Raw genomic sequence first — 18,847 nt, forward strand, 5'->3', positions numbered from 1 at the left:
TTAGCACGTACAGAGTGGAGCTGGTGGTTGGAGTTTTGATTGCTGTAGGTGTGGTAACACCTCAGATGCCTCATTAGATTTGATCTCCTTGAGACCACTGAAAGTTACTTAAAGACCAGCCACCTAAGTAGACATACTTACTTCATGCTTTTTTATGCAGTGGCAATGCACATCAAAGCCCATTCTTGCAGATGCAGTATTATTGGCTAGATAAAAGCTCCTCTGTTATGTTAAAGTTATTATACCATTGTTGCTGCTGGCATGAGGGTTACCTGCTATTGTACCTGAAGGAGAATGTATTTGACTGGAGCTGCTACCTCAAATTCTCTAAAAACAGGTCTACAATCATCTCCCTGCCTTATCAGTAAGAAGTAAATCTCTTTTATTCAAATGGACTGAAAGAAAGCAAGCAAACTGTGTGACAGAGATGGGAACTACTGCTTACTTCTAAGAGTTAATACCTTTATTAATAATAGATCAAATATTGAATTCATATATATGTCATGAATATATCAACCTATGTTTCTAACTAGAAAAAAAAATGGAAAGTACAATTGAAAGCATTATGCAGAAATTCATATAAAAAATTAAAATCTTAGGTAAGTCTAACAAAAAAAATCATTTAAAGATAAGCCTAAGAAAAACATAGGAAATGCAAGCAACTGTAACAATTTTAGTCCCAAGAGATCAAATTATATAAAGGAAATATTTTCTACTCTCATAACACTGGCTATAAGAGATTAGGATCGACTAAATAAGCAAGTAGCTTTTTAGCACAACTCCAGTGCTATGTCCATTTTTACATTGCTAAAACATAATTGTTTTGCAAAGTTCTCTTTTGATTTTAACTTGGCAAAAGGGGATTTGGAGACTAGGTGTAATTCTCTAATGATCTTCTAATAAGACCAGATAAATAAATTGGTATTCAAAAATGAGGAGCTGTCCAAAAATATACATTCCTTGAAGCCACAACTGTGTAGTTTGTCCATGTTCATTAGCTCAAAATATTGTTAATGTAAACAAAGTCTTGTTGCTGGCCTTGGATGGACTACATTTGGTCTTTTCTGTAAGACTACCAGTGAAGAATCTGAGAGTAAAAGCTTGGTGAGCAGCTGAAAAGGGGCCAGACACACCCCCTGTCAGCACTGAGTGTTTTGTCTTGGAGCAGCTCATTCACTGAAGGATACTGCCTGCCTTGGAACATCAATGTCTCCTGTGGTTTGTGGCCACATTGTTTTATCCTGCCCTTTCTCAGATTCTGTGTTGCATTCAAAAACACACCATTAACTGTTAACATAATTTTTGAACCTCTTGTTGATGTAGGCAATACAGGGTCGATCTGTCACTCAGCAAGACCGGGATTTACGTGTTGACTTGGGATTTCGAGGAATGCCAATGACGGAGGAGCAGCGACGCCAGTTTAGTCCAGGTCCACGCACAACTATGTTTCGTATTCCAGAGTTTAAATGGTCTCCCATGCACCAGCGGCTCCTGACAGACTTGCTTTTTGCACTAGAAACAGATGTACATGTTTGGAGAAGGTGGGTCACTGTTTCTTCTTTAACTCCTCTTCTGTGTTTCAATCAATAAGGAAAAGTTAGAGTGTTGGAGAGGGTATGTTACTGGGATGGTGGGAAGGAAAAGAGTTGGTGTTAGCTGCAGTGCTTCTCTGTATCTTCTACCTTCTGTTTTTACCCCTTCCCAGCCTAGAACAGCTCAGTTTCACAGGTAGTAATTCCTGTTTTCTTGAGGAGTTGTATGAATCCTGAATACCTAAATAAACTGAGCTGCTCTTCCAGCTTATATTTAGCATTAAATAAGATAGATACTGCCCCTGTTCCAGACAGCATGACTTCTGCTAATGGCCATCTTCCTAATTAATTAGTTAAAAGATTATCTACCTGATTCCTTTTTCTAAGGAAACACTCTATTGACAAATTTTCTTTTGCATACCAGCTACTGGCTGAGTTTAGTCTTGGTGATCATAAAATATTTTATGACAGCAGTGTGGTTTCCTGGAGTTTTTGTACATTTTGTATATGTTAATAGAGGTAGTCTGTAACTATAATATAAGGAGACAATTTACTCTAATTTCCACTAGAGAATAGTTAATTTTCACAAAACTTGAGCATAGTTTTGTCAAAGGAGCAATTTATACTACATTAAATTTCCAGTTTGTTGGACTGTTCTGTGATACTCACTTGAAAATAGACAATTTTGATATTTTGCTTTTGGCCAAGTATATGGGATGTGTTCAGATAATGCTTGAAGGTTAAAGTTCAGATGGTATATTTTCAGTTGATGCCTTTAATTTTTGTTTGCTGTCTGACAAGAGATGTTGCTTTGGGGAAAGACCATACTTAGAGTATTCCTCAATATTTTCACACAGGGCTTTTATATTTTTGGGGAGTGGCTGTTTCACAGGACAATTGCTCACCAATTAGGAGTCACTGAGATTCCAACTAATCTTACAAGCATCTGTGGCTTGTGGAGGTATTATTAGGTCTAGGTTTATTATCAGTTAGCAAAGTTAATATTGAATCAAGTTATGGCCATATTATTGAGTTTCTCCTTTAAAACAGTAGCAGGTGTTATCATTAGATGTTATCAAGGGTGCTTCACATGGCACTGCTGCAGCTCGGTGAAGCCAATATTAAATACTTGCTTTCAGGCTGCAGAAACAACTCCACTGCCTTCAGCAGAACTGCCTGTGAAGTGAAGTACTGGTTGATGGGAATAAAAGATTTGAAGATGTTGTTCTCAGCTGAGTATTTGAATGTAATCCTGTGCAGAAAGAGATAGCAATCAATTTGTTCATTAGACTAGCCTTGTTGATATTTTTAGACAATTTACACAAAAAGTTTTGTAGACAAAATTTTTCCTTATTATCAAAGAAACATTCACAGTATGGTTGCAAAGAATATATTTATCTAAAATTTATTTTAATTGTTTGTTTTTAATCCTTCTTTCTTTCTGTCCTTGCAGCCACTCCACAAAGTCAGTGATGGACTTTGTCAATAGCAATGAAAATATTATTTTTGTACACAACACAATACACCTCATTTCCCAGATGGTAGACAATATTATTATTGCTTGTGGAGGAATTTTACCATTGCTGTCAGCAGCCACATCCCCAACTGTAAGTACAATATTCCCACCTAGTGGTGATATTAGAAATTGTTTTTAATAATGCAAACTGCTATTTTCAGCTGACTCTTCTTCTTTTGGGACTCCTGTCCCCTTTCTGCTAATTCCTTCAAAATTTTAAATTTATAATCAAACTGTTACACTTTGATATACAGAATGTTTATAACATTTTGCATTTGAAATGCTTATTTTATCAGAGAAGTAGTACTTAGTAAGAAAAATATTTCATCGTTATTTAATATTTCATTTAAAGGGATGACCATTAAGATAATTATTCCAGTAACAAAACAGCATGCTTTATGATGTCTACTCATTGATATTCAACCTTTTTTGCATGCCCACTATTAGTTTGCATGCCAAATGAGACCAGAAGTCATCCCCTGTTACTCTGTTTACATCTTTCTTCATTACATCCTTCCCCCCTCCCTGCCCTTTTTTTTAATCTTGTATTAAAAGTCATTGTATTTTTATCTCCTCAAAGCTGTAAGTTCTTAGCAGATTAGAGCTCATCACTCTGTATCATCACTCTGTATTATCAGAAGGGAGAAATAATTTATAAATATCACATTATTGACAAGAGTACTTGTGTTATTTGAATGGGGTGCCTTTTCTGTGCCTTTAATATCTATGACTATTTCTTCTCTGCTAAATGTCATCTTGAGCATCCTGTAAAAATTATCTGTAGTTAATATAGGTCTTTGAAAGGGGAGACAATGAGACCTAGAAAGGACAAAGAGACTCCTCTGAAGTAATGTAGGTAATGGACCCTGGAGACTGCAAATGTGGTTTGCAGTAAAATCTCAAATATTTTTTCCTAGCTATTCAGCAATCGAGATTACTTTTTTCTTTAGTTTTACTTCTAGTTAAAAAACCCTTTTTTGCAGATTTTGAATGGTATGAATGAATAGGCTGGCAATTTGCTAAACATTAATGTAATTTTCAGACATGCAATTAATACAATTTTTGATGCTGTCTCTTTACTATTTTCACTGTGTAACTGGAAAAATACTTTCTTTAACCAAAAGTGAAAGACTGAAATTATTGTCTGCAGTCACAATAATAACATTAAGGTCCTAAGTGTGGAAGTGCTTCATTGTAAATATTGACAAGTATGAGCAAGTACACACTGAGCCATCTTGAAACCAGGCTGCACTACCATTCTTTAAAGGACATTGGGGCATATATTTTTACAGCAAACATTTTAGGCATCATTTGAAACTGGTGTTTCGTCGTCTTTTATATAAAAATATAAACCAGGCACAACGTTAATTAGGCTGCAGTTCCATTGAATGCTCTTTGTGGGTTTTAATTCTTGTCCTGGTGTATGATACTGCAGAGCCATTCTATGGAATAATAATTTTGAAGTTCACCATTTCCATCTATTTATTTTGGATAATATGTGTGTGTGTGTGTCTGTATCGATGGTTACCTGACACAGCTTTAATAGTTAACATCCATTTCTTAAAATATTGTGTGTCAATACTGCCTTGCTCAGTAGCAGTGATTTTCATGCACTGATACAAAAGACTACATTTTCAAATTTGGTTATTATGCACACATCTCTCCACTATATGGGGACTATGTGTATTACTTAAATGCTTAATTTTACCATGTGTCTAGGTCAATAAAATAAAAATAAATTGGGAAATAAAGTCATTCACCCAAAGTTTGGTTTGTGCTTCAAATTGAATGAATCCTACTGTGTGGAATTAAAAAAAAAAAAAGGCTTCTTCCTGCCTGTTCAACTCCATTCCTGTTCTTCATTGCCCATCCATTAAGATTAAAAGGAAGGTGGATGTATTCATCACTGTGACAGATATGAAGAGTGCAGCCCATCCTCTCTCCTTAGGGCAGGTGCTCTCCCTCAGTCTTGCTGTGAATCACAGTTTCGAAGGGAGCAGATGCCCTGCTGGGCATCAGACCACTTGTGAATATCCATAATATGATGAATGAAAAGTTTCATACTGATTCTCAGACTTCTAATGCGAGTGCATCCTTGAACTGCTGTGGAGAAGTGGATGGATTGCTGGTTCAGAATATATTTCTTCTCAGCCTTGAAAGGGCAAAGTAGGCCACTGAAAGCAATCAGTTACAAAAGGCTGTCTCACCCTCCTCATTCTAGAAGCTGCTAATGGGAAGAGGGATGAGGTTTGAAACTGGAAGATTGATATGACATCTGCACTGCATAAAAGCACTTGCAGCAGGCCTGCTACTGGCACTCTCTGCCAGGGTAACTCTTAAAGGGGGAAAGGACCTGTAGGCTTTCTCCTTCACTGACTCAAAGACACACAGAATCACAGAATGGCTGAGGCTGGAAAGGGGACCAAGGAGATCACCTGGTCCAACACCCACGCTCAAGCAGGGCCATCTACAGCCAGTTGCCCAGGACTGTGTTGAGACAGTTTTTCACTGTCTCTGAGGATGGAGACTCCATCACCTCCCTGAGCAATTTGTGTCAGTGCTCAGTCAGCCTCACCATGGAAAAGCATTTCTTGATTTCTATGTGGAACCTACTGTGTTGTAATTAATTACATTTATGAATAACTTTCTATCTACAAGGTACAGAGTTCAAATTTTAGTGTTGTACCTCCTGAATTCCTCCCAACCCCAACCATTCTGTCAGTCTGTGTAATTCTGTAATTGAAACTGGGCATGGTAATAGAAGTCCGCTCAAGCCGTGTTGCACTTCGCTTCCAAAAGAAAAGAAAGCTGTTCACAGGCTACATAAGCTGCCTCACTGGGTCAGCCCAAGGGCCTGTCTGCTTTAGCATTCTGCCACCAACAGTGGCTGTTTGCAGCTTACATCAAAATGCAGAAGTACAAGCAAGCATATTGATTGCTCTAATAACACTCTGTTTCAGCATTTAGGATTTTAACAACTAGAGAGGGTGTTTGAACTGTCATATTTAATAACCACTGAGGAATTCATCCTTCTAGACTTTATCTAATATTTTTTGAAGCTACTTATGCTTTTAGCTTTCATAATATCCTTCGGCATTGAGCCTGACAAAGCAATTATATAACCTTCGAAGCACTTCTTGTCTTTGTTTTTCTTAAGCCTGCTTAAATGCATAAAGTCACTATGTGCTTTACTGTTTATACTATGAAAAGAGTGGTTAATCATGTCTTTATTTAGCTCCATATCCTGTATGACTTTGTAGGATTGAGTCGTATCTCCTGGTGAGCCTCTTGGAATCCACACCATCTTCTTCTTTGGTCTCTGATCCTCCATATCTCTTTTCTGCAGAGCTTTTCTGGAGGGACAAAACCCTTATGTTTTGTAGATTCTGTAGAATACATAATTCAATTTATTAACAAGTGTGAGCTCATTTTTACTTAATTTCTTCCTTCTTCACTTTCATGAATGGAGAGGCTCTGATATTCCCACTGATGATCTTTTGGGGCCCATATTGAAATTTTAAAGTAGTAGCTCTTACTTATTTCCTCTTAGTATATTTTATTTGTGGCATAGATCATGTATTTACATCCACTTAGAAAAATTAATTTACTTTTTGGTCTGGAATAATGAAACATGAAAGCAAGAAGACTATAGAACCAATAGTACAGGTCATTCCTCCCTTTAACTTTGGGATTATTGAAACAGGGATGGAATTCATGAAGAGATTAGGGTAAAATCTCAGTATTCACTTGAAGTACTTACATGTGGCCTAGATTTCTATCCAATGGAGATCTACTCAACAGAATCAAATTATTCAGATATCTCTGATATAGACATTACCAGATCCCTGTAGGGTCTGGCTAGAAAGGTGGTTAACCTGGAGCTCCATCCATTCTCTTTTTATGGGATACCTTGTTTTCTAATGGAGAAAGACAGAAGCACACAGCTCCTTTTTCAACTGTCTCACAGTCCTCTCCAGAGTCAGAGTTCTAGCAAATCTGGGCCGCTCATTCTTAAGCAGTCCTAAATTCTGCTGCAAAACTCTCTTCTCAACAATCTGCTATAGAATTAACTGCTCTTACATGTATCCCATTGCCTCTGATTTTATAAAGCAGTTTACCTTTTTTCTCATTAATAAAACAGATGCTGAATATTAGATGCTTAAATTAATTAAGTGTATTTGAAGAAAAAAGCCAAGGATAATTTTAGCAAAATGACTTTCAGAATACCGAAGAAATTTCAGTTTTAGTTTTTATTGATTTTCTTTTTCCTTTTGTGCAACAAATTCTATATTGTGTTCCCTCCATTGCTAAAAAAAAGTTGTACTGTCACAGTTTCCTTAAAAAGATGAATGCTTGAAAAACTCCTCATTTCAAAAAGACTTATTTTTTCTTTTGCATGGTTCAGATTTGGAGTGAAATGGCAATTCTTCTGGGCTAGGTGGAAGATTATTGCATGATTCCTTGCCTGCTGAAGAATGGGCAGTCTTAACCATAGAATTTCTTCACTATGGAGTGCTTGTATGCCTGTAAAAGAAATCTGCCTTTTATCTTGTGGGGTTTATTTTTGTTTTCTTTTTTGTATGGTTTTGGATTTTACTTTTTTGGTTGATTTTTTTTTTTTTTTTAATCTAGACTAGGATGATCTGAATAGAAAACTTTAAATATAAATAAAAAAATATAATAAAAGAAAAAAAAATGCATCTTTGGTGTAAACAAAACACTCAAAAATCTGTGGGGGGTAACTCAGGAATGCAGAGAAGGTTATATATTTTTATGACATACGGGGCAAAGTTTACTGTAACTTACAATAATCTATTACCACAATTTTTAATATTTCACTCAATTTCATTTCTGTAGTACCTCTCTCCCAGGGTCTGTACATGGACTTACTTCAAATGCTGGTGTTTTTAAAGTGTTGCCAGTTGTATATATGAAACTATTTGGATTTTAAGAAAATATTAACAAAAAAATATGAGCAGTTGTTTTGGTTTACAATATAATCTGGAGTGTCTTCTACTTTTTAATTCTGACTTCTTGTATATTAAATTGGGAATATTAGATAACTCTTGTACAATTATGGGAAGGTTATAAAATACAAAATACTATTTCCTTTTATTTTCTCTTTTCTGTTGGGGATATCTTTGAGGCTTTCTAAAAATAACTGCAACCGTAAAGAAGCATTATTAAGATGTTGTGGAAGTGTGAAAAACAGGACGTGTAAGGGAAAAAGTTTGCAGAAGATGCTTTCTGTTAATAGAAGCTGGTTTACAGATAAAACATTTTGTGTACAAGCTAGCAATTGGAAGGAATCACTGCTTGCTACAAGGATAGCAGCTGTGACAAGGACTTGGAGACATTGAGCAAGGCAAAAGAAGTTTGAGGAGATTAAATATTTGACAATTATAGACAATTATAGGACAATTTAGAACAAATTTCCAGACCTCTTGCAATCAGTTTGTTTTTCTACTTATTCTAAGAAGTCTATATTCAGCTTCTTACTTGCAGAATTCAAAATATCGGCTCTCAAATTGTGATCTGAGGGCTGCTGGTGTTATATGAACTGTCCACAAAACTCCATTAAATATTTAATGATGGCCTTATTAGGTCTGTGGATTAAAAGCTGAGATGTATGACTTGGGTACAGTGTTAGCCTTGTCATGTTCAGGACTCGTGTGGTTCCACGGGTGCTGTGTGCTCTACAACAATTCTAGAATCAAAAGTGGTAAAACTGATATCAAAATTGTCAGACAGTAATTAAGAGATGATAGCCACAAGTTAATTCTCCAGCTGCATCCAACAACAAAAAGATGAAGACACATTTAAAAACTGGTTGAGCATTGTATTTTCTGCCCCAAGAGGGAAGAAATCTGTTCATTTCAGCTTTTCTTTTTCTTAGGTTAGGTTTTTCCACTGTCTAAATTACAGCAATGATAACTGACAGAATCTGAAATTTGTTTCTATTTTTAAAACAGGACCAGTGAAAACTTAAGAATTAGGTCCTTGACCACTATGGTAATAGAGAGAGGGGTTCTACCTAAAACTAAACCATTAAAATTAAACACACATCTAATTGTGAATAGTGACATTTGAAGGGCAACTCAGTCTGAGTGTCTTAGTCCTGATTTTTTTTTCCTGTGGTTCAAAAACATTGTCATATCTAGTTTGATACTGATTTAGGTTGAAGAAATCACATCCAAATATAATATTGTAATGAATACTTGTAATATTATAATGAATACTATCTTGTAGTGTATTCAAGGGAAGAGCATTATGCATGAAGAACCAGAGCAGAGCATTGCATGTTGTAATTCTTTTTTTTTTCAAAGCATTTTAAACATATTTGCCTCCTCATAAAAAGATTAACTACTTTACTACATTTGAGTTGAATGGCTTGTTGTAAAATGCTCATATCTATATAATTAGTTAAAACATTACTTTGTTTTGCTTCATAAAATTGCTTTGGAAGAATCAGTGTTTACATGAACTCTATAATAATACAAGATTTAAAGTTTTCCTTGTGCATAGCTCTCTTTGACAAGTCTACGTTCAAATGTTCATGCTGAGCTTAAATGTTTTGCTGTTTTAAATATAAATTAAACAAATGTATAATTCCAAGATACTAATTTGTTTCAATTTACCTTGTATTTTTTTAGTTAACTTAAATAATTTTCTTTTTCTTTTATTGTTGTGATCTGTTGTCTGTTTTGTCTGTTGCATGTCCAGGGTTCTAAGGTTAGTATTGCTGCTGTAAGTTTCAGTTTTTTTGCATTTTCAAAAATATCTTATTTTTGATCATTTGATATTACGGCTTTTTTTAACTATTATTATTCTTACTATTATTTTCCTATAACATACTGTGGAATGTGAATAGGATTATATTAGGTGTAGTAATTAATTTTTCCTACCATATTTCCCTTAAAAACCTAATGCATTGTCAATTATGGTGCTTGCTGTTAGCTCCTGGGCTGAACACAGTCAGGCTTGTGAGCTAATTTAAGTTATAAATGCAGTTGTCATTAGAGAAACTCTTCATGTCCTGAACGTGTTAGTTGTATGGGAGACTTTGTACTGCTCTTAAATTACACTGTGATATGTTCACTTTTCAATGAGTTTTAGAGATACCTCTATTTAAAATATTGGTATTAGAAGGGAGCTTGATCAATAATGGAGTATATTTTAGACACTCTTACAATACAAATGTGCTGTATTTAACATGTAGAAATTCTGGTAAGTTGTGTGTAAAAAGAAGTCCATCTTTTTTTTCCTTCATGAAACAGAATTTTAGGGAGATTTGGGAAAAAAAATCATTTTAATTCAAAGTTTGATAAAATCTTGCTAAAATCTTATATTAAGTGACTTGCAAAAATAAAACAGCAATAGATATTCTGAGAGGTTTAAGACTATGATTGGCACAATACAGTTCTAACTTGATAAAAATCAACATCAGGCAGTCAACTGGCTACAAGTGAGCCTGTTGTTATTTCAAGCATATGTTCAAAGTTCAAGTTTCCATAATCACAAATGAGTTTTTCTAGCAGACTGCTGTGGCTTTAGAGTTTTGCAAATATATTTTCTTTGGGTGAGTGCTTTCAAAAAATCTTCTTCCAGTCTGTTATAAAAACAACCAGCAACCTATTTTTCCAAAAGGTGTGAGGAACACGGCACAAGCTAAACCGGGGAGCCCTGGCCTGGGCCTTCTGGCCAAAGGAGATAGAAGATAGGCTGAAAATCTTTCTTCTGAGAGTTGTCATTTTACTATTTTTCTAATATTCTTGGGCAGTTCAGACAGATGACAGCCCTTCCCAAATCACTCATGTGACCAACATGTTACATCCCTAAGAGAAATGAAATGAAGGGCTATCTGTCATTATGGTGACACATGCCACTTTGTATCTTTCATCTTTCAAAAAAATTGTTTCCTTAATACTGTTTGGCACAGTTTGCACTTTTATAATTTTGGATGTAAAAATATTATTCAAAATAAGCCATGAATGCAGCTTAGGAGTTTTACGAGTATGGAAATAAACAAATATTTTGTTTTCTGTATTTTTAATTTCCTTTAGAAGGAAATTATCTAAAGAGCACACCATTTTTTTTTAAATAAATACTTCTAATAAAATTTTTAAACACAATGAAAGTACTTTTCAAAGAGACTAAACTGTGTGCTCAGCAAGTCTTGCAACTGGAAAACTTGCTGACAATCAGTAAGAATGAGCCACCTTTAAACACATTTTAAAATAGTATTTAGTCAAATAATTCTGAATGCAGACAAGTATCACACATTCCTGTTTTCAATTTGCCTAGCTCCAGAGGCAAGAGTGTTTAAACAGATATTTTTTGTTTTGGATTAAGCTGACTGTTTCCTCCCTTACCTGCACTGTTAAATACCTGAAGACATTTAAAAACATGACTCTGGACATCTAAGTGTCTTTTTTGGAGAAAAAAAAAATTGGTTTTCAGAAATATTGAAGCCATTCAGAAATTTTTTGCTGCTTCCCACTAAGTAGAGTACAACGTTAGGAAAGAAACAGCAACTCTCTGGGACATGTGAGCTGCATGCCATGTCACTTGTGCCTTTTTACTTTCCCTCTGTTGTTGTAATGAGGTAGCAAACATAAATTGAAGTATTGGACTCTGTCAGAATTCTATATGCTGTAAACATTGCAGGGAAAATCAATTCATGGAGACAGAGTGCAAAACTGTTTGTTTTTTCCCCACTCCATTCCTCACATTTGTTTATATGAAAGAACATAAAAAGTAAAAGCTATACACAGAGTAATTCCTTTAATCTGTTACCTGTTTGCCTAGCCTATGGAAGAAAGTAAGAATATGTTGCACCCTTTAACACCATGCATTGTTTTATTATCTGCCCTTACTTTGTCTTTATGTAATTGCTAATAACTTTCTCATTTATATTAGACTTTTTCTCATCTATTACAGCATGTATATATAAATAATTTTCTCACTCTTCATGCTGCCTTACTTTGAATTTCACTCACAGCTTATGTTAATATTATCAGTAGGATATTTTTGAAATAACTTTTCAGTCTATCTGCCATTAAGCATAATGATTTAGATTTCTATGTGTATGTGCTGTCTTTATATTTCAATTGTGTTCAAACTGTTTAATTCAATTATCCCCTTTTAAAGACTGAATTGGAAAATATCGAAGTGACACAAGGAATGTCGGCAGAGACAGCAGTGACGTTTCTCAGCCGTCTGATGGCAATGGTTGATGTATTGGTATTTGCCAGCTCTCTAAATTTTAGTGAGATTGAAGCTGAAAAAAACATGTCTTCTGGAGGTCTAATGCGACAGTGCCTAAGGCTTGGTAAGTCAACAGACAGGATGTATTAAATAGTTACTTACAGATCAATGAGTTTCGATGGATCAAATAGTGACATGTGCAGCAAAGGACCTTGTAGGTAGAGCTTGATGTGATAAAGTAAAAATCCCATTTATTATTTATTGGTCTGATAGGTTTTAAGGCCAATTCAATTTAGTCATAAGAAAGACATGTCTGAAAATGTTCTTCCTTTTGTAGTTCATGTTGTATATATTCAGGGAAAGTAAAAATATTAAATTTAAATCAGTAAACAGATGATTTTTTTTTTCTTAAAGCTGCTTTACTGCCTCCATATTGCAGTTTTTCTTATGCAAGTCTCCATGGATTTGTAGGGCTCTATGGGCTATGTAAAATAAAAAGAGTGGGATACTTGTGCAGACACTGTAGATCTCAATAAATTTTGCAACAGCATGGCATTTGTCTTCATTGTTTACTGTTACTCATACTACTTATTGTGATACTGATAATTTTACTGCTCCTGGTATCAAATTTGTGACTTCTTCTCAGTTCTTAATTTTTTAATCAAATTTTCAATTACTGCCTACTAGGAATGAGTGCTAATTGGTGTTCTAAATGTAATATTGAAAAAAAATTCTAATCTATGGCCTTTTCATTTCTTCTTATAGTTTGTTGTGTGGCTGTGCGGAACTGCTTAGAATGCCGGCAAAGGCAAAGAGAGAGAGTAAACAAGACGTCATTAATTGGCGGTAAAACACAAGATGCTCTTCAGGGTGTAACAGCATCAGCAGCAACCAAGGTAACTGAGCCTTAGGTAACCAACAGCAATGGTGACAAGTCTGAAACACCGCTTTTTTTTAGGATCAGAAAATAGTTGTAACTAACTTCTCAAACATTTGGCAAAAGCTTAGGTTTTTCCTGTTAGCTGGTTTATGGTGAAAGTGTGTGAGGAGGCTCTTTTGAAAGATGCAAACCTTGATGCAGGAGTATGACTGTAGCAATTCTAACCAACTTTTGCACTCTTGCTTGGCCTACTTGAAAGAGCAAGTTCCCTTACTCAGCTCTGTCATATATACCTGAATAGATTTTTTTATTCCATCAGGGTACTCTCCCCTTTTGATGAAATCCTGCAATTGCATCTGTGTTGGTGGACTATCTGAGTTCCATTAGCTTCAACAGACCTTTGAATGCATATTAGATGTCAGTACTTACTATCTGCTTTTAGAAGTGAATTTTATTGGATATTCAGTCACCACTTGGTTTTTCCAGCGTCATTAATTAATTCCTTTTTTTTTTCTTTTTCTTTAAATATATTTTTAACTTGTTCACATCTTTAAGACTTTGGGGACACAGAAATTAAAATCTAAAATTAATTTGTCAGAGCCCATGAATAAAATACAATACATTGCATGATGTAAAGGATCCCTTCTTTTTTGCTGTTATATTTTCATTGCTAAATCAGGGTATTTATTCTTCTCTAAAATTTTTTCAAATAGCCTTTGCAAAGTTAGCTCCTTTCACAATTTTATTTCATTAAATCTCACAAAGGCATTACCTTTTTAAATACTGTCACTTTCAATGCAAAGAAAATCCCTATAAGGAGACTTTTAGGTATTCAGGCCTCATATTCAATACATTTTAATTTTTAAAGGAAGCATGCTATTCTATCTTTTTTTAAATAGTAGCAAATATTTTATCCATAGCCTGTAATAAGTCTCAGTAAAATTAACATTTTTTTTATTTCTGTTCAGCATTTTCAAACATAACAGGCATATTAGAAATAATTTTTTATTCAGTTATGAAGTGACTGTAATCTGAAACAAACTTTTGTGTGAAAATTATTATCTTAACTCTGTCTAGAGATACAGCTGTTCCAACTGTTGGAAAGATGTAACAATTTATATAGCATTAAGAAAATAATTAAAAGCATCACATTATTTCTAGAGCCCTTATCTGAGCATTATGTGGAATTTTATCTAAGATTGATGTAATAGCTAAAAAAATTACGTCAAATTAAGGTTCTAACAGAAATGCTTTGATATTTTGAGAGGACCAAAAAATCTCACTACTTTTTATTTTTAGACTCCCCTTGAAAATGTCCCTGGAAATCTTTCTCCCATAAAAGACCCTGATAGGCTTCTTCAGGATGTTGATATAAATCGTCTACGAGCAGTTGTTTTCCGTGATGTGGTGAGTAATGTGTGCTGTAATTCTTTCTCCTGCAAAATCATCACTTATTGAAAAAGATTTTGATTGTACCCGAATTAAAAATATCCTTCATGTGTTGCACTTCCTGTATTATCTGCAAACTCTCTGCTTGTGACATTGTAACTACCAGCCACCTTCTGCACTTAAAAATTATACTGATTAAGCTATTTGAGATTAGTAGTTGACTGTGTTTAACATTCAGCCTTAATCTTATACTAGCCAAATAAACACAGCCAAGGTATATCCGTTACAACATATGTTGATTTAAATTGTTTTACTAAAGGACCCAACTATTCATCCAACCAGGGTAGAAAAAAAATTAGTATGTATGTTACAGAAATGCAGCAAATTCTCACTTCTGCTGAGCACATTTCTGTATGTAAACATATCAAAATTTTTTTTCAGATTTTTCTGCAACAGATTTTAGCACAAAGCTGCACCACAATATACTTGATTTTGTAATGGGAATTATTACTGTATACCTGCAAGTACATCATTGCATTTAGATTCTCCAACATGAGTTCAAAAAAGCAATATTCTGTCAGCTTTTCTTTTCTTAACTAATGGAGGAAAGAATACAAGAAAGCATGTCTCTGGAACTTCTATGAAAGAAATTAATAAGAGAATTTCTAATTATTTTAAGACTTGCAAAAACATGCAGCCAGTTTTAGTAGCACCCAGAAAATATGGAAAACAAGCACTGGAACTGTAATAGAAAGTACATACTTTCTATTCTGACTGTAATAAAAAGTACATACTTGTGAAATTGAGAAATGATGAAACCACTAGAGAAGATAGAAACTAAAGTTTTAATTTTATCATGTTAAGTTTTGCATGATAATAATAATAATAATAATAATAATAATAATAATAATAATAATAATAATAATAATAATAATAATAGACATTTAGTTGAATTAGAGCAATTTAATATCAATCTGGATAATATCTAAGCCATAGATGGCAGTTTCCCTTGAACAGCAGATTATGCAGGATGAGAAGAAAAGACAGCAAAGTTATAGTGGTCCTGACTTTCACTTAAATCAGTCCTGGAAACCTAGGATTGCTGCAGACATCTCTTGAGGAAGGGGAAATCAGAATGTACAAGCTATTTCTGGAAGAAAAACAGGGGTACATTCTCCCTGCTTTTATGTGTTACCAGAAGCTGCTATGCCTGCTTATGCATCCAGCTGGAGAAACATCAGTGCGTTTAGATTTCCCTCTCAGCAATTGTACCCCTTACCTCCTTCTGTCTGGGGCTGTCACAATCTCATCCTTGGGGCAGCAAAAGACAGTTGTCCTTGCTGCCAGAAAGCCTTTAAAGCACTCTCAGGGTAGAGGCAGGCCTCTTTTTTAAAAAGTCCATTGACTCCACAGACCCCGAAATTTGTGTGGTTGCCAAATTAGCTCCAAAACTGAGTACTTACTATGTGCTCTGTGTGTGTACTACTCCACTGAAAACCCACTCAGCCTGCTTCATTATCCAGTTCCTGCTATGCTGGCAGAAGCAGCTTTTCAGCTTTGTATTACCTATTAAGAATTGTGATGTTTTTGAAGAAAAAGTCCATGAAAATATTCAATATTCTAGGTGTGTTTCTTCTTCCCTGGCACAGGACGACAGCAAGCAAGCTCAGTTCCTAGCTTTGGCTGTGGTTTACTTCATCTCTGTCCTGATGGTCTCCAAGTACCGCGACATCCTGGAACCACAGCGAGAAACTGCGAGGTCTGGGAGCCAGGCAGGTAGAAATATCAGACAAGAAATAAATTCACCAACAAGTACAGGTAAATTTGTTTTCTTCAAATGTTATGTAATTTTGTTTTCGTTTTAGAACTGTAATTATTTTACTACAAAGTATTTTTAGTGAGTAGCTTAAGATCCTGATAGGAAATTACAAACTAATTTCTTCCAATATGATAATTTGGAGTTTTAAAATACATTGGCATATTTGAGGTGTCCTCTATACTTGCTTATAAGGTATTACTAGTCTTTCTTTGTATTTTTTAATGTTTTTATCTTTCTTTAATTTGAAAATAATTTTAAGAAACCAGATTCCTGCTGGAGTTTAAATTGTAAGGTTCAAGGTAGTTCACCAAAAATCTTCCTGAACCTATTATGTATTAGGAAGAACAGATATCTTTATACCACAAAATGAATAAACAGAGAATACAGCTGCTTGCCCTCATGAGCTCCCTTTGTTTGAGTGAGGAAGTTTGTGAAAGGCTGTTAGTGGAGGTCTGAGTACCTACTTGGAGTCCTGCTGTATTAGTGCCTGCATTTAAAAGCCTATAATAACCATAGAATAAAAAGAAAACATTGCTGTTACCTTCTTCGACTGACCTGTTTGTGATTTGTTTTAGTGGTTTTACTGGCATGTGTTCTTCAGCCCAAAAGGAGGGAATCTGTTAGGTCTCAGAACCTGTTAGAAATGAGGGATGCAAACCTTACCCCACACTGTTTCAAATATTTTGCACTCAGTCCAGTTTTTTTCTTTTAAGCCTGACTGGACTGATTATAACTGTACCTTCTGTGTTAAAAGAGTTGAAAACAGGAGCTGCATTTGTCCACAAAATTTTTTGTCTATGTTTTTGTTCTTGTATTGATCTTTAATTGCTTTCTTCATTTCTGGAGCTGCTAATTTTTGTTCTTCATAGAATTTTCTTCCAGTTTGTGTTATATTCACATTTAGTCATTATTTTATTATTCATCATGCTGTTTTAATTTGCTAAGTTTACGTAATTTTCTGAAGTCAATGTGCTTGTAGGCTTCGCATTTGAAAAATACTACATAAACGTAGTCAGTTAAAAGAAATCATAATTCTTTTTGCCTTCCTGATTTAATGTTATGGTTCTGAACTAAGAAACTGCTACTTTCACCCAGTATTGTCTTGCCTATTTGCTTGTATATATCTATCTATCTATCTGTGTCTCTTTTTCCCTATAAATGTTGCTCTTGAAGTGCCCAAATAATAGGTATGCTGTTTCCTATCTCTTGATATGGAAATTGTTTTGTTTTTTTTTTCTTTTAGAAATGCCTTTTTTTTTTTTTTTTGGTTGGTAATACCATATTTGCATGTTTCAATGAGATAGGATATCTGTCATGGATCCACAGTGGACCAGGCCACACATGAATACTAGCTGGCTCACATTTGATTCCATGATTTTCTCCACAGTTGTGGTCATACCATCTATCCCTCACCCAAGTTTGAACCATGGATTCCTTGCCAAGTTAATTCCTGAGCAGAGCTTTGCCCACTCATTTTACAAAGGTAATATTAACATCATCTCCTAACCTGTTTGGGTGTTCTTATTTAATGCAATGCACTTCAAGAACTAAATGTGATGTTACTGTTGATAAATAAGTATACGCCTCAGGTTACATGGAGATCAGACCTGATGATACCTTTAAAACTTGAACTTCCTGCCTACATTTTTCTAAAAAATCTCTCTCCCACTTTCACTACAATTTATTATCTTTAATTATTATAAAATTAAATCAAACAATTAAAAAAAAAGCCAAAAAAACAGTCAGGAGAAGGGAATGGATATAGGAAAATTTAAATTCTTCTGGTTTGTGGTTATTCTGCTACAATATTAATGCCCATAAAAATAAAATCAGGCCTGTTTTGAAAAAATTGCATACCAAATGAAGTATAAAGTAGTTTTGTAGTATTTCCTTTCCCTGTATCTTTTCCTGTTCTTTTGCCTTCCTTTCTCACTTTTTTTCTTGCCTTCCTGATGGTATGTAAACCTCTGATACTGTATGTGAATTATTTATGCCTGTTATTTAATGTGCTGTGCTGTGTTTCTCTTGAAGGAAACCAATTTTTCTACCAAAGCAACTATTATATGTTTTGGGCCTGATTTGTTTTGTTTTGCTTGTTTGTATGTTTTAATATGTACTCTATAAGTTAGGAACATGGAGGGTTTTGTCATTTCTTGAAAAAGAGAGGGTTACCTGAATGTAACTTTAGCCAAGTTTACTTGTGCATTTCCACAATAATTTGCATGCAATGTGCTGTCAACACAGAATGTAAAAGAATTTTTAAAAAATTAATTTGATGAAAATGATCTTGGTATAATTTTGTAAAATGTCACTGGGTAAAAAGACTGATTTTTAAAAGGCATAAGTTATTTAGAATGAGCACAGTTTGTGAAGAACAGAATAGCTAGCTTCCTACTTCAGTAATAAAATGAATATGACAAGCATATGCTTGTCATATGCTTTCTGGGAGTATTCTGTTAAAATACTTATTACATCAACTTAGCCTATTACTGTGTTAATCTGGC

The 18,847-nt window shown here is 34.6% G+C and overlaps 1 protein-coding gene across 1 annotated transcript in view; it reads left to right on the forward strand.

Moving 5' to 3' along the window:
* Positions 1-18,847, forward strand: part of NBEA (neurobeachin) — a 453,025-nt gene that overhangs the window by 142,565 nt on the left and 291,613 nt on the right. The window contains exons 23-30 of the mRNA XM_050977434.1: positions 1,324-1,541; positions 2,986-3,139; positions 9,772-9,780; positions 12,199-12,379; positions 13,021-13,151; positions 14,435-14,542; positions 16,174-16,342; positions 17,731-17,826. Of these exons, the coding sequence (XP_050833391.1) occupies positions 1,324-1,541; positions 2,986-3,139; positions 9,772-9,780; positions 12,199-12,379; positions 13,021-13,151; positions 14,435-14,542; positions 16,174-16,342; positions 17,731-17,826 (1,066 nt within the window). The remainder of the gene's footprint in view (positions 1-1,323; positions 1,542-2,985; positions 3,140-9,771; positions 9,781-12,198; positions 12,380-13,020; positions 13,152-14,434; positions 14,543-16,173; positions 16,343-17,730; positions 17,827-18,847) is intronic.

Source organism: Serinus canaria, chromosome 1, assembly GCF_022539315.1.
Source record: "Serinus canaria isolate serCan28SL12 chromosome 1, serCan2020, whole genome shotgun sequence".
NCBI lineage: Eukaryota > Metazoa > Chordata > Aves > Passeriformes > Fringillidae > Serinus > Serinus canaria.